Here is a 13235-nt window from a genome sequence, read left to right on the forward strand (position 1 = left end):
GTGGATGTGTGTGTGTGTGAACCTGTGCATGCGTGTGTAACTATGAAGAGTGTATGTGTGTCTGTGCACGTGTGAGTGTAAATATGTGTAAGTGTGTCTGTGCATCGGTGAGTGTGTGTGTCAGTGTTTGCATGAGAGAGTCTGAGCACATGTGATTGTGTCCGTGCAGGGGTGTGTGTGTGTCAATGGAGTGTCTGTATGTGACTGTGCACTTGTGTGTCAATAGAGTGAGTGTGTGTGTGTGAGAGAGAGATGGTGTGTATATGAGTCAGTGCATGTGTGTGTGTCAACAGGGTGTGTGTGTCTGTGCACATGTGAATGTGTGTCTCTATGTGTGTGTCAGTGTTTGTATGTCAGTATGTTAGTATATGTGTGCTAATACTTCTCTGGGTGTGTCAGTGTCTCTGTGTATCTCTGGGTGCCAGTATCTGTAGGTGTCAGTGTCTAGGTGTCCGTCACTGTCTCTGGGTGTCAATGTTTCTGGGTGTGTCACTGTGTCTGGGTATCAGTGTCTGGGTGCGTCTCTGGGTGTCAGTCAGTGTCTGGGTGTGTTACTGTCTCTGGGTGTCAGTCAGTATCTGGGTGTGTCAGTGTCTCTGGGTGTGTTTGAGTGTCTGTGAGCGTCTGGGTTTGTACCAGTGTCTCTGGGTGTCAGTCAGCGTCTAGGTGTGTTTGAGTGTCTGGGTGTGTATCAGCGTCTGGGTGTCAGTCAGCGTCTCTGGGCGCGTCAGTTCGCTAGGCGGCGGTGTAGCGGGCCGGTAGGCGGAAGATGGCGGCGGTGGGGTTGACCTTTGTCTGGCGGCTGCTTCGCTCAGGTGCGGCCCGGCCCCGGTCCCGCGCGTGGGGAGACAACTGGGGCCGTTCCCGGCGTGCGCTGGTCCCGGTTCCGGCCCTCCGCGCCCGGCCGGGCCCCGCCGCTGACTCGTGCGTGTCTTGCAGGGCCGCGTCCGGGGCTGTGCGGAGCCGGAGGCCGGGAGCCGGGGGCTGCCCCGCGCAGAGCGATCGGCCACGGCCGGGTGGCGGTGGAGCTGGACAGCAGCGCCGGTGAGGGGCGGCCTCGGTGTGTGGGTGTGTGTACAGTGCGCTGGTGGGGGTGTACATGTACCGCCTGCCGGTGTGTGTGTGTACAGCGTGCTGGGTGCGTGTACATGTACAGCATGCTTTGCGTATGTACATGTACCGCCTGCCGGTGTGTGTGTGTACAGCGTGCTGGGTGCGTGTACATGTACAGCATGCTTTGCGTATGTACATGTACCGCCTGCCGGTGTGTGTGTGTACAGCGTGCTGGGTGCGTGTACATGTACAGCATGCTTTGCGTATGTACATGTACCGCCTGCCGGTGCGTGTACAGTGCACTAGGCTGTGTGCGTGTACGTACATGTATAGTGTGCTGTCTGTATGTGTATGTATAGTGTGCTGTACGTGTGTGTATGTGTACAGCCTGTCGGGGTGTGTGTACAGTGCACTGGGGGGGTGTATGGCAAGCGGGGGGGGGCGTGTGTGTATGTGTACAGCCTGTCGGGGTGTGTGTACAGTGCACTGGGGCAGGGTGTATGGCAAGCCGGGGGGGGTGTATGTGTATGTGTACGGCCTGTCGGGGTGTGTGTACAGTGCACTGGGGGGGGTGTATGGCAAGCCGAGGGGGGCGTGTGTGTATGTGTACAGCCTGTCGGGGTGTGTGTACAGTGCACTGGGGGGGGTGTATGGCAAGCCGGGGGGGCGTGTGTGTATGTGTACAGCCTGTCGGGGTGTGTGTACAGTGCACGGGGGGGGGGGGTGTATGGCAAGCCAGGGGTGTGTGTGTGTGTATGTGTACGGCAGGCCGGGGTGGGTTCTTTTACAGGTACGGTGCTCTAGGCTCTGTGTGTGTGTGTGTACAGTGCACTCGGCTCTCTCTAACAGTGCTGTGCATGATGCCTGCGGTACAAAGTGCTGACACTTGGTAATGGATCCGGAAAGCTGCTGTGATTGTTTTAACATTCATGTGACTTGTCTCTTGCAGTGACTTAGGCCTATGAGCTTCTGCACGTACACGCATTTGGATGAAGGAATAGGCCTTCAGCCCTACAGCAGCTTGCCATGCTGATCTTCACAAGCACACCTCAAATAATCTATATCTAAAGTACATATTGCCTGTCAGTTCCCTATGTGAGCACTGCCAGTCGCATTTGGATGCCTGTCAGTGGAACACGACCACGACCAAGAGAACAATATTTACAAGAAAAATGTAGCCTCTCCACTGCAGCTCCTGTCCAGTCTGTGTTAGCCCTCTTGAATACAATGGGACACACTGCTTGCTCCTTTTGATGGTAGCTGCTAGAGCTTGGAACACCCTATTTCTCGTTAGTGTAATTCATGTAGAGCTGCATTTCAAGGGGTTCTTCCACAAGATGGGCAGTCAGGAGAACTGGGTTCTGCCACACTGTGATTGTGGCTTTATATCTTTCTGTGCCTCCGCTTCCCATCTGCAGGCAGGAAACAATGTTTCACAGGGTGTTGGGAAGCTAAAATTATATTAGTGGAGTGCACGGATCTTTGCAGGCGGGGAGCTAGAGAGATGCCAGATACCCTAACAGGCATGATGCGGGTAGAGAAAATCCAGCAATTTAGTTATGTAAAGTGGCATGGCCAGTTACCCGTAGACTTTAAGGTCAGAAGGGATCATTGTGATCATCTAGTCTGACCTCCTGCACATTGCAGGTCACAGAACCTCACCCAGCCTCTCCTGAATATATCCCTAACTTCCGGCTAAGTTACTGCAGTCCTTAAATCATCATTTAAAGACTTTAAGTTACAGGGAATTCACCACTAGTTTAAACCTGTTAGTGACCTGTCCCCCGTTGTGCAGAGGAAGGCAAAAAAACCCCAGGGTCTCTGCCAATCTGACCTGGAGGAAAATTCCTACGCTAGCATCCAGGCCTGATCTAGTCTGGTCTTGGGAACGTTCAGAGATCTGGAGTGTGGTAATTAGTGCCCTGGCAGACATTGCTATGGTCATCTCCAGTGGGTTCTAATTCCTCTTATTTTCTGTGGTGCAGGGGTAGCTGTGATGAAGATGGAGAACCTTCCTGTGAACAGCCTGAGCTTGGACTTTCTAACAGAGTTTCTAATAAGCTTGGAGAAACTGGAGAATGACCGAGGCTGCAGAGGGGTCATCCTGACGTCAGTATGTTTACAGTGAAATGAAGATTCTCTTTACAGGGCCGGTTTCAGCTGGCCAGTAGTGCCAGGTGTTGTTATGTGCAGGGTGTGAGTGCCAGACCCTGGTTTGTTCCTTTGCTTCATGCGTAGCCATATTGCTCTCTAGCAACCAGTTCAGGCGATATCAAAGCATGGCATTGGTAGGCTCTGAAGGCTGTCGCATTGAGCCACCTCTGCCTGAGGGAGGTCATTGCTACAGGGGCCTTCAAGGATGGAAGAAAATAAAGTGGGCTACAAAATAGGCTGATTTGGGAGGGAAGTTCTCTGTTCTCTTTTTTAAATTCACCTGGCATTTTCTGGCATCAAATTTGAAATTAACCACAAGCTTTGCTAAGTAAAAATAATAATTGCAAAGAAATGAATTTCCCCTTTATTTGTATATATCGTTGTTGTTTTTCTTGCTGGTAAGATCCCTTGAGTTATCTGTTAATATAACTCTAAGGAAATTTGCAAAATATTAAAGATATTTGTTTGCACAGTTTTGTACACACGTGATCAGGTCAGGTTCTACCAGACCATGTTGCTAACAAGTTGAAAGGTCAGTCACTATATATTATCCATTTGATGTTTTTCTTACATTATTTTAGGGTGCCCCCAAAATCTTCTCAGCTGGCCTGGATATTATGGAGATGTATGGGAAGAGCGCAGAGCACTATGCAGAGTTCTGGAAAGCCGTTCAGGAGATGTGGCTCAGGCTGTACCAATCCAACATGGTGACAATAGCCGCTATCAATGCAAGTCAGCTTTATACCTGACTTCATAGGAGGCTCTCAATTGTCAGTCACTTGCCTTGCTATGTTGGTACTGTGGGGGCAGGGACAGGAAAGGAAGAAGGCTTTATGTACGAACACTAGAATGTATACAGGGACTGTGTGTGCAAAATATACATGTGTATGTTTCACATGCACCTCCCCACAGAAGTATGCAGGGTCCCTACTGTTGGAGGTTGGTTCTGTCCCTGATTCTCAGATATAGGCATGAATGAGAGAGATTTACACTGTCAGTTGCTCCAAGATGGTTTTGTGTATTGCAGTGGGTGGACAGCTTCCATAATGCACTGCCAGCCATACGTTGCACCTGGGAGGTGCTGAGCACCTCCCGCTCCCTCTGGTTGAAGTAGGACTTGCTCAGCACGACACAGGAAGCCCGAGCTCCACAGTGCCTCGCATGATTTCAGCTTGCTAGCCGCCTTAGCAGCCTCTTAAAGTGACAGGTCACAACAGAATCTCCTGCAGGGTGCTGGCTCTGATCGAATTCTTTGTTTCTGCTGCACAGACATAGCAAAGAGTGCACCCAGCCCCAAGAAGCCGTGTCTCAGAGCGGCTTTATCCCAGATGCTGTGTGTGCGGGAGGGCTTGATGGCTAGCTGGGGAGGGCATGGTGGGAAAGGTGGCTACTCGTGGTGTTGTCATGATTTTCTCCCCCATCCTGAGACCCTCCTTTCTTGGAGTCCATGAGTCCAAGGACTGTAGGGATGGGAAAGGCTGGAGCACCATTCTTGCTACTTTTTGCTTTATTGTCCCCAATGCAGCCCACACTTGCAAGTGGCAATCTGGTTTGGAATTCATGCTGCTTGGACTAGTATTAGGGGGAGCCTCTCTGTGGCTACCGCTGCCCAGTCACTGGGGGACATGGTCAGAGGTGGTGTCACACCCGAAGAAGCCATGTTGCCAGGTGAGGGAGAAGCTAGCAGAGCAGTGCTGAGGGGCAAGCCCGACAAGATGACAGCTCCTTAGATCCTGGGTTCTCCCTCCTTTCCAGCTTCCCTCCATCCCCCTCAGCTCCCCCAAAGCCCTCCCACTGGAGGAGACGGTTGCTCAGAAACTCCACCAGATGAGCTCAGATTTGTTTCCTGGCCCCTCTGGCTCCTTGCTAGAGTTTCTCTGCAGGAGGGGAGAAGCTATTCCTATCTTACAAAGGGATGTAGGTTTCAGAGTAACAGCCATGTTAGTCTGTATTCGCAAAAAGAAAAGGAGTGCTTGTGGCACCTTAGAGACTAACCAATTTATTTGAGCATAAGCTTTCGTGAGCTACAGCTCACTTCATCGGATGCATACTGTGGAAAGTGTAGAAGATCTTTTTATATACACACAAAGCATGAAAAAATACCTACTCCCACCCCACTCTCCTGCTGGTAATAGCTTATCTAAAGTGATCACTCTCCTTATAATGTGTATGATAATCGAGTTGGGCCATTTCCAGCACAAATCCAGGGTTTAACAAGAACGTCAGGGGGGTGGGGGGGGTGTTAGGAAAAAACAAGGGGAAATAGGTTCCCTTGCATAATGACTTAGCCACTCCCAGTCTCTATTCAAGCCTAAGTTAATTTTATCCAATTTGCAAATGAATTCCAATTCAACAGTTTCTTGCTGGAGTCTGGATTTGAAGTTTTTTTGTTGTAATATAGCAACTTTCATGTCTGTAATCACGTGACCAGAGAGATTGAAGTATTCTCCGACTGGTTTATGAATGTTATAATTCTTGACATCTGATTTGTGTCCATTTGGTCTTTTACGTAGAGACTGTCCAGTTTGACCAATGTACATGGCAGAGGGGCATTGCTGGCACATGATGGCATATATCACATTGGTGGATGTGCAGGTGAACGAGCCTCTGATAGTGTGGCTAATGTTATTAGGCCCTGCGATGGTGTCCCCTGAATAGATACGTGGGCACAGTTGGCAACGGGTTTTGTTGCAAGGATAGGTTCCTGGGTTAGTGGTTCTGTTGTGTGGTATGTGGTTGCTGGTGAGTATTTGCTTCAGGTTGGGGGGCTGTCTGTAGGCAAGGACTGGACTGTCTCCCAAGATTTCTGAGAGTGTTGGGTCATCCTTCAGGATAGGTTGTAGATCCTTAATAATGCGTTGGAGGGGTTTTAGTTGGGGGCTGAAGGTGACGGCTAGTGCCGTTCTGTTATTTTCTTTGTTAGGCCTGTCCTGTAGTAGGTGACTTCTGGGAACTTTTCTGGCTCTATCAATCTGTTTCTTCACTTCCGCAGGTGGGTATTGTAGTTGTAAGAATGCTTGACAGAGATCTTGTAGGTGTTTGTCTCTGTCTGAGGGGTTGGAGCAAATGCGGTTGTATCGCATAGCTTGGCTGTAGACGATGGATCGTGTGGTGTGGTCAGGGTGAAAGCTGGAGGCATGTAGGTAGGAATAGTGGTCAGTAGGTTTCCGGTATAGGGTGGTGTTTATGTGACCATCGTTTATTAGCACTGTAGTGTCCAGGAAGTGGATCTCTTGTGTGGACTGGACCAGGCTGAGGTTGATGGTGGGATGGAAATTGTTGAAATCATGGTGGAATTCCTCAAGGGCTTCTTTTCCATGGGTCCAGATGATGAAGATGTCATCAATATAGCGCAAGTAGAATAGGGGCGTTAGAACAACGCTTCCTCAGCTCTCGTCCCCTAAGTCAGCCATAAAAACGTTGGCATACTGTGGGGCCATGCGGGTACCCATAGCCGTGCTGCTGATCTGAAGGTATACATTGTCCCCAAATGTAAAATAGTTATGGGTAAGGACAAAGTCACAAAGTTCAGCCACCAGGTTAGCCGTGATATTATCGGGGATTATCTTGACGGCTTGTAGTCCATCTTTGTGTGGAATGTTGGTGTAGAGGGCTTCTACATCCATAGTGGCCAGGATGGTGTTTTGAGGAAGATCACCGATGGATTGTAGTTTCCTCAGGAAGTCAGTGGTGTCTCGAAGATAGCTGGGAGTGCTGGTAGCATAGGGCCTGAGGAGGGAATCTACATAGCCAGACAATCCTGCTGTCAGGGTGCCAATGCCTGAGATGATGGGACGCCCAGGATTTCCAGGTTTATGGATCTTGGGTAGTAGATAGAATATCCCAGGTCGGGGTTCCAGGGGTGTGTCTGTGCGGATTTGATCTTGTGCTTTTTCAGGGAATTTCTTGAGCAAATGCTGTAGTTGCTTTTGGTAACTCTCAGTGGGATCATAGGGTAATGGCTTGTAGAAAGTGGTGTTGGAGAGCTGCCGAGCATATTCCGACCTATTCATGATGACAACAGCACCTCCTTTGTCAGCCTTTTTGATTATGATGTCAGAGTTGTTTCTGAGGCTGTGGATGGCATTGTGTTCCGCACGGCTGAGGTTATGGGGCAAGTGATGCTGCTTTTCCACAATTTCAGCCCGTGCACATCGGCGGAAGCACTCTATGTAGAAGTCCAGTCTGTTGTTTCGACCTTCAGGAGGAGTCCACCTAGAATCCTTCTTTTTGTAGTATTGGTAGGGAGGTCTCTGTGGATTAGTATGTTGTTCAGAGGTGTGTTGGAAATATTCCTTGAGTCGGAGACGTCGAAAATAGGATTCTAGGTCACCACAGAACTGTATCGTGTTCGTGGGGGTGGAGGGGCAGAAGGAGAGGCCCCGAGATAGGACAGCTGCTTCTGCTGGACTGAGAGTATAGTTGGATAGGTTAACAATATTGCTGGGTGGGTTGAGGGAATCATTGCTGTTGCCCCTTGTGGCATGTAGTAGTTTAGAAAGTTTAGTGTCCTTTTTCTCTTGTAGAGAAGCAAAGTGTGCATTGTAAATGGCTTGTCTAGTAGGTCACCTTCTTGAAGTGTGCTTGTGTCACATGCACAACTTCCTAGTTCCTACTTGATGAATTTAGTAAATGATTCTAGCTAACATTTGTGCTTTATTAGTTAACGTGTTACCTTGAGAGTTTGAGGGAATGAAATCCAAGGGCAGGCGTTGTGGAAGGAAGAGGTCATTGCGCTCTGCTGTTAGATCCACAGCAAGGGCAGTTCAGATGTCTTCTGGCATAAGTTAATATGCAGTAATTGGTTATTGTTTCTTGGGTTACACTGGCCCATCTGGTGATTTCTGTGTATTGATTGGTCACTCGCTTTTATTTTTCCACAAAATAACTGCTGGCATTGGCCATACCTCTGTGACTAGCAAGTGCTCTTGAGTTTCTCTCTGAGGCTGAACGTATGAGGAAAAGAGGCAGCTAGGACTTCTTAAAAGGGACACCATCGGGTCACGTACGGTCTCAAGTGTAGGTTTCCCAAAGCGCAAGGCCGATGGCAATGTTTCCTTGGAGTTTTTAAATATAAATTCCCCTAAGAGAAATATTTTTGGTTAAAAAAAAAAAAAAAAAAACCTCAGCAAAACCCTACTCCACTGCCGAGTTTGCAACCCAAACAAGGCAGCCTCCTGCTAGAGCTGGAGAACCTGGCAATGACACTGATGAGGAATGGAGGTGAAATTGACTAGTTCATTTCCCAGGCTGGGAAAGTTCAAACAGTTAACAGCATAAATAGCTGGGGGGGATTAAAATAGAATTTTAAAATGTAAAACAATTAATAATGTAGGGCAGGAATTGTTTTAATGTCTTTTTTTACTCTGACCATGTCCCTTCGAAGATTTATAGGGACATGACTTTAAAGCTTTATCCCCAGTGCTGTTCTGAGCGCATCCTGCATGCGATAGATGATGCTGTTATGGTGAGAGGAGATGGAGTATTTTAGAACTAGAAGCATGTTGTGGAGATTTAGTTAGATCCAGTCTCTTCCTTTCTGTGCCAGGGGTCCAGCCCGGCAGGGGGCTGTCTGATGGCCATGAGTTGTGACTACAGAATCATGGCAGAGAACCCAAAGTACAGCATTGGACTGAACGAAACGCAGCTGGGTATTGTTGCACCTTTCTGGTAAGGTTACACTGTAATCAGACAAGTGTATTTATGTGGGGGGACGGGAGCAGTGCTGCTATGAAATGTGTATTCAGAGACACCAGAGTCTCTGACAGGACAAAGTTTATTTGTATGGGGGTACCGCATACAGTCCCAGCCCCATTGTGCTGGGTGCTGTACATACATGTAACAGAGAGACAGTCCCTGCCCTTTAGAGCTTACAATGAAAGTATAAGACGAGAGAATGGGTGGCTGCAGGCAGGGGGACCGCAAGGCAACACAGATGATACCAGTCAGTCTGCAAAGCAGCCAGCATGCTTGCCTGACCATTGCTGAGTGGTTTGAAGGTGTCCCAGCAGAGGTGAGTTCTAAAGAGGGATTGGAAGGAGGACAGGGTGGTTACTTAACATCAGCTCTTTGTTTTGCTGTCTCACTGCTTCTCTTTACACTTGCTGGTTGTTCTGTGCTTCCCCCGCCTGAGCGTTTCCTCTCCTCTCTCCTAGGTTTAAGGATACATTGGTGAACACTATTGGAAACCGAGCTACAGAGCGTTCCCTCGAGCTGGGGCTCCTGTACTCCCCGCCTGAGGCCCATAAAATAGGCCTTGTAGATCAGTTAGTACCAGAGGAGAAGATACAGACCACAGCTGCTGCTGTGATGTCACAGTGGTTAGCTATTCCAGGTAAGAGACTTGTGGCTGCGGGATGCTCCTGTCAAAGAGCAGTGAGCTCGTGGCCAGTGTGTGCTGGTCACCTGGTGTAGCACAGTGAGAGCGATGGAGGGGAATGAGACGCAATCGGAGAGCGAGGCTTAACAGTCCCTAGTTCCTCTGCATGTGGTAATGTCAGCAATATTTATCCTAGATTGATTAAAAAGGAGGCAGAATAGTATTGGACCAGATGCTCTAGCAAACCTCTGAGAAACCCTGGGCTGGCAAGGTCCCAGAGGGAAGGTGAACTGCAGAGAGACCCAGGCAATTGGACCATAACAGTTCAGTGAAGCCTCTGGAACCAACTAGAACAGGCCAGCTTGTAAGCACCTATGGGAGAATCCAGTGCCAAACAGCCTGGCATGGTTTGTTTCTAGTGAGCTCAAGGGGCCCCTTGGCTATCTTTGGAGAAGTTACCAAGTTCATGACCAGAGACAGCTCCCACTGAAATGAGTTGTAAAGCTGCTATTGGCTCCCAAGAGATCAGGAATAAAGGCAGTGCAATGAGCATATTCGGGTTGAGATGCCATGGATGGCAGGCCAGCCAGTTCCACCTGGCTAGCATGGGGTTCAGACACGCAGTTTCACACAGCTAATGCTGCCGTAAGGCCAGCATGGAGGGGGAAGAAATTCGAAGCTCGCTGTATGACTTGGTTCGTGTATGAATGGTGGCAATTTTCAGCTCAGCATGCAACGAGCCAGTGTGAGGGGCAAGTGCTGTCCTATCCCTGAAAGCCGTTGGGTGGGATTTAACACAGATCTGAGCATTTGAAACAGAAGGTGCCCAGCCGACGGGAGATGCGCTCTGCATGTGCGTGCTACTCGGGGAAAGGACTGAGAGACAAAAACCAAGTCTGGGCCTTCCCAGCTCCTCCCCCCCGACACATTACACCCAGCTCTTATGTATCGTTGGATCTCACATTCCATTCTCAATTCCTTTGCCTTCTAGAACCTTTGTAATCTGGGACTGACAGGCAGGTGCCCAGGATGCTCCCACACATCCTTGGCTTGGGAGCAGGTCCCCAAGCATCTCTTGGGCCCTGCACTCTCATGATGGGAGGATGTCGGGATGCCCATCAGTCCCTGGCCCCTTATTCCAGAGGGGAGCAAGTCACCAGTCCCTTCTTGTCTGGCTTCCTGGAGACTCCAGTGCAGATCTCACAATCCCCACACTAGGGCCCTGACCCAGTACTGGTCCTTGAAATTCATGTGTACTAGTGTATGTGCTACACAGGGGCCATGGTGGGTTATCACCCAGAGGAGCCTCCAGTATATGTGTGGGCAGCTGATCTGTTTCTTTCCCAGATTTGTTCTTGCACAGATACCTGGAAAATGAAATGCGTGTTGCACTAATGCACTCTCTTGTGTTGCACCAGTAAAACGAAAGGCAGACCATGCTAGAATGACAGTGCTTGCTCTGTATAATGCTGCTGGCAGAGCTAACTTGCATTTACTGACTTTAACTGAGCAATCAGACCCTCATGAGAACACTTATTTCATTACAGTCTCTTAATCAATGTGCATTATAGCAATTGGACACTGGTGCGGAAAAGGCAAATGTTTGGTTAGGAATATCCAACACAGCACAAGCAAGTAAATTCTGCTCTGGTGACTGCTCTGCTTTTCAGAGCCAGGTTCACTTCTGCACATCGCTTTTTACAAGAGCTCCATACAAATAGGAGTGGGTTCAGTGGAGAGGAAAGGCTGGAAGAATAATCGCTCTGAGGAAAGCTTTAAAAGCATGTGGGGTCTTAGAGGGAAGGTATGAAGCAGAGCAGGCGAGGGCTGGACAGCTTTGGAAACAGAGGTGGTGGGCTGCCATCCGGATCCTGCTGCAGGGTTTGGTTTATGCAACTGGTGGCAGACAAGCATTGTGTGCTCTCTATCTTTGGTTGATCTCTTCCCCACTTGAGAGCTTACTCTTCCCTTTGCCGTGTGCCTGAGCCAGAGATTCCCCACTGGAGGGCTCCTTGGCCGTGCTCCTGAGGATCTCTCCTGATGGGGATGTGGCTGGTCGTATCGTGAAGAACGTCTGTGCTCTGGGATAGGCTTCGGGAGAGTTTCTGTGACTGAAACGACTTATGTTCATAATAGCACCTGCCAGCCAAGGCTCTCACAGTGAGTGCAGCAGTGGCTAATGCAAGACCAAGGCTGTCCTGGAAGTGAGGTGTATGGAGAGTGTCCATAGTGTGGTGGGGATGAACTTCCTTAATACATAATTACATTCTCTGTGTTTGGAACTCAGGGCCGTGTCCTCACACAGCTGATGTAAACTGGTGCAGATTCCTTGAAGTCCATGGAGCAATGCTGAGTGTCACCAGCTGGGAAACTGGCTTTATTGTGCTGTTCTGGGAGCTGATTCAGAGGACATGCCCCAGGGGATGGGGCAATTAACGTTTGTTCATGGTGGTATCACTTGTGTCAAACAGTGTTGATAAAGGGTATTGATTTTTAAGGCCAGAAGGGACCACTGTAATCTTCTAGTCTGATCTCCTGTACAGCACGGGCCAGAGAAGTTCGCCTGGTTATCCCTGCACTGAGTCGATCACAGGTGTTTGACAGAAGCATCTTCCAGAAAGGAGTCCAGTCTGGCTTCAGGGACACCAAGAGATGGAGAATCCACCACTTTCCTTGGGAGGTTGCTGTGGTGGTTAATCACCCTCATTGTTAAAAAATTTGTGCCTTGTTTCCAATTTGCCTTTGTCTGGCTTCAGCTTCCAGCTCTTGGTTCTTGCTCTGTCATTCCCTGTTAGAATCAAGAGTGTGTTAGGACCCAGTATTCTTTTCCTCAGGAAGGTAATTACACCCCGTGGTCCTACTACTGACAGGTGGACCTCTGGCTGTAATGTACACTGACCCTGCTTGGCCAACATGCTCTCTCTCTCTACTCCACAGACCATGCCCGTCAGATCACCAAATCCATGATGAGGAAGCCAACTGTGGACCGTCTGCTCGCCCACCGCGAATCTGACATTCAGAACTTTGTCAGCTTCATCACAAAAGACTCCATTCAAAAGTCTCTCCAGATGTACATGGAGATGCTAAAGCAGAGGAGAGGCTGAGGAAGCGTCCTGTCCTGACATGGGGTCGCTGGCCTGGAAGACTGAAGAGCCATATGCCAACCTGTGAACACCCTGAAATAGCTTTAGATTTTTAAAATGAAATATTTTTCTGTGTAATCGATCCGATTTATCCTGGCTGTCACCTTAGCCTCCTGTTTCTAGCCCTTTCACACTAGTGACCTGTCTTATGGTGCCTTATACTGATGCCTTCTTCCTGAAGGGCTGCAGGAAATGTTTGATTGGATGATCCAAATAAATAAATGAGTGGTCAGCCCGTTGCTACTGTGAAATATCATCCACTGGCATGGCTGGGGTCTCCTGGCGCTCAGATATTTGCCTTCCAAAAAGCGTGAATGTTAAAAATGTGAATTGTCAATAAAATGTCTGGAAAGGAGGACAATTGAGAGAGGGACACTTTATTTTCCACATGGGCTGTGTCTGTCCATACTGGGCACTAACTAAACATTACAGCTCCTCCAGGCTGGGGAGTGTGACTGTAACAGCCAGGTGGTGTTAGGGGGCTTATTCCTTCACCCACTTACTTCCCTGGTCTTTCTCGCATGAACAGAGAGCAACAATACCCGAAGTCCAAAGGTGCAAACAAT

At 49.0% G+C, this 13235-nt stretch overlaps 1 protein-coding gene across 3 annotated transcripts; it reads left to right on the forward strand.

Moving 5' to 3' along the window:
• Positions 1-706: 706 nt before the first annotated feature.
• On the forward strand, positions 707-13024 carry ECI1 (enoyl-CoA delta isomerase 1). 3 transcript variants are annotated; one of them, XM_073362723.1, is made up of 7 exons: positions 707-815; positions 940-1044; positions 3039-3166; positions 3789-3935; positions 8756-8877; positions 9363-9541; positions 12464-13024. In XM_073362723.1, exons 1-7 carry the CDS (start codon positions 770-772, stop codon positions 12628-12630), a joined length of 894 nt encoding a protein of 297 aa, XP_073218824.1. In that variant the 5' UTR covers positions 707-769; the 3' UTR covers positions 12631-13024. The 3 variants fall into 3 exon arrangements, with proteins under 3 accessions (XP_073218824.1, XP_073218823.1, XP_073218825.1); XM_073362722.1 differs by lacking the exon at positions 12464-13024 and adding an exon at positions 12070-12457; XM_073362724.1 differs by lacking the exons at positions 707-815; positions 12464-13024 and adding exons at positions 2003-2309; positions 12070-12457 and having other exon boundaries at positions 959-1044.
• Positions 13025-13235: the final 211 nt, after the last annotated feature.

The sequence above is a fragment of the Lepidochelys kempii genome, chromosome 10 (assembly GCF_965140285.1).
Source record: "Lepidochelys kempii isolate rLepKem1 chromosome 10, rLepKem1.hap1, whole genome shotgun sequence".
NCBI classification, from domain to species: domain Eukaryota; kingdom Metazoa; phylum Chordata; order Testudines; family Cheloniidae; genus Lepidochelys; species Lepidochelys kempii.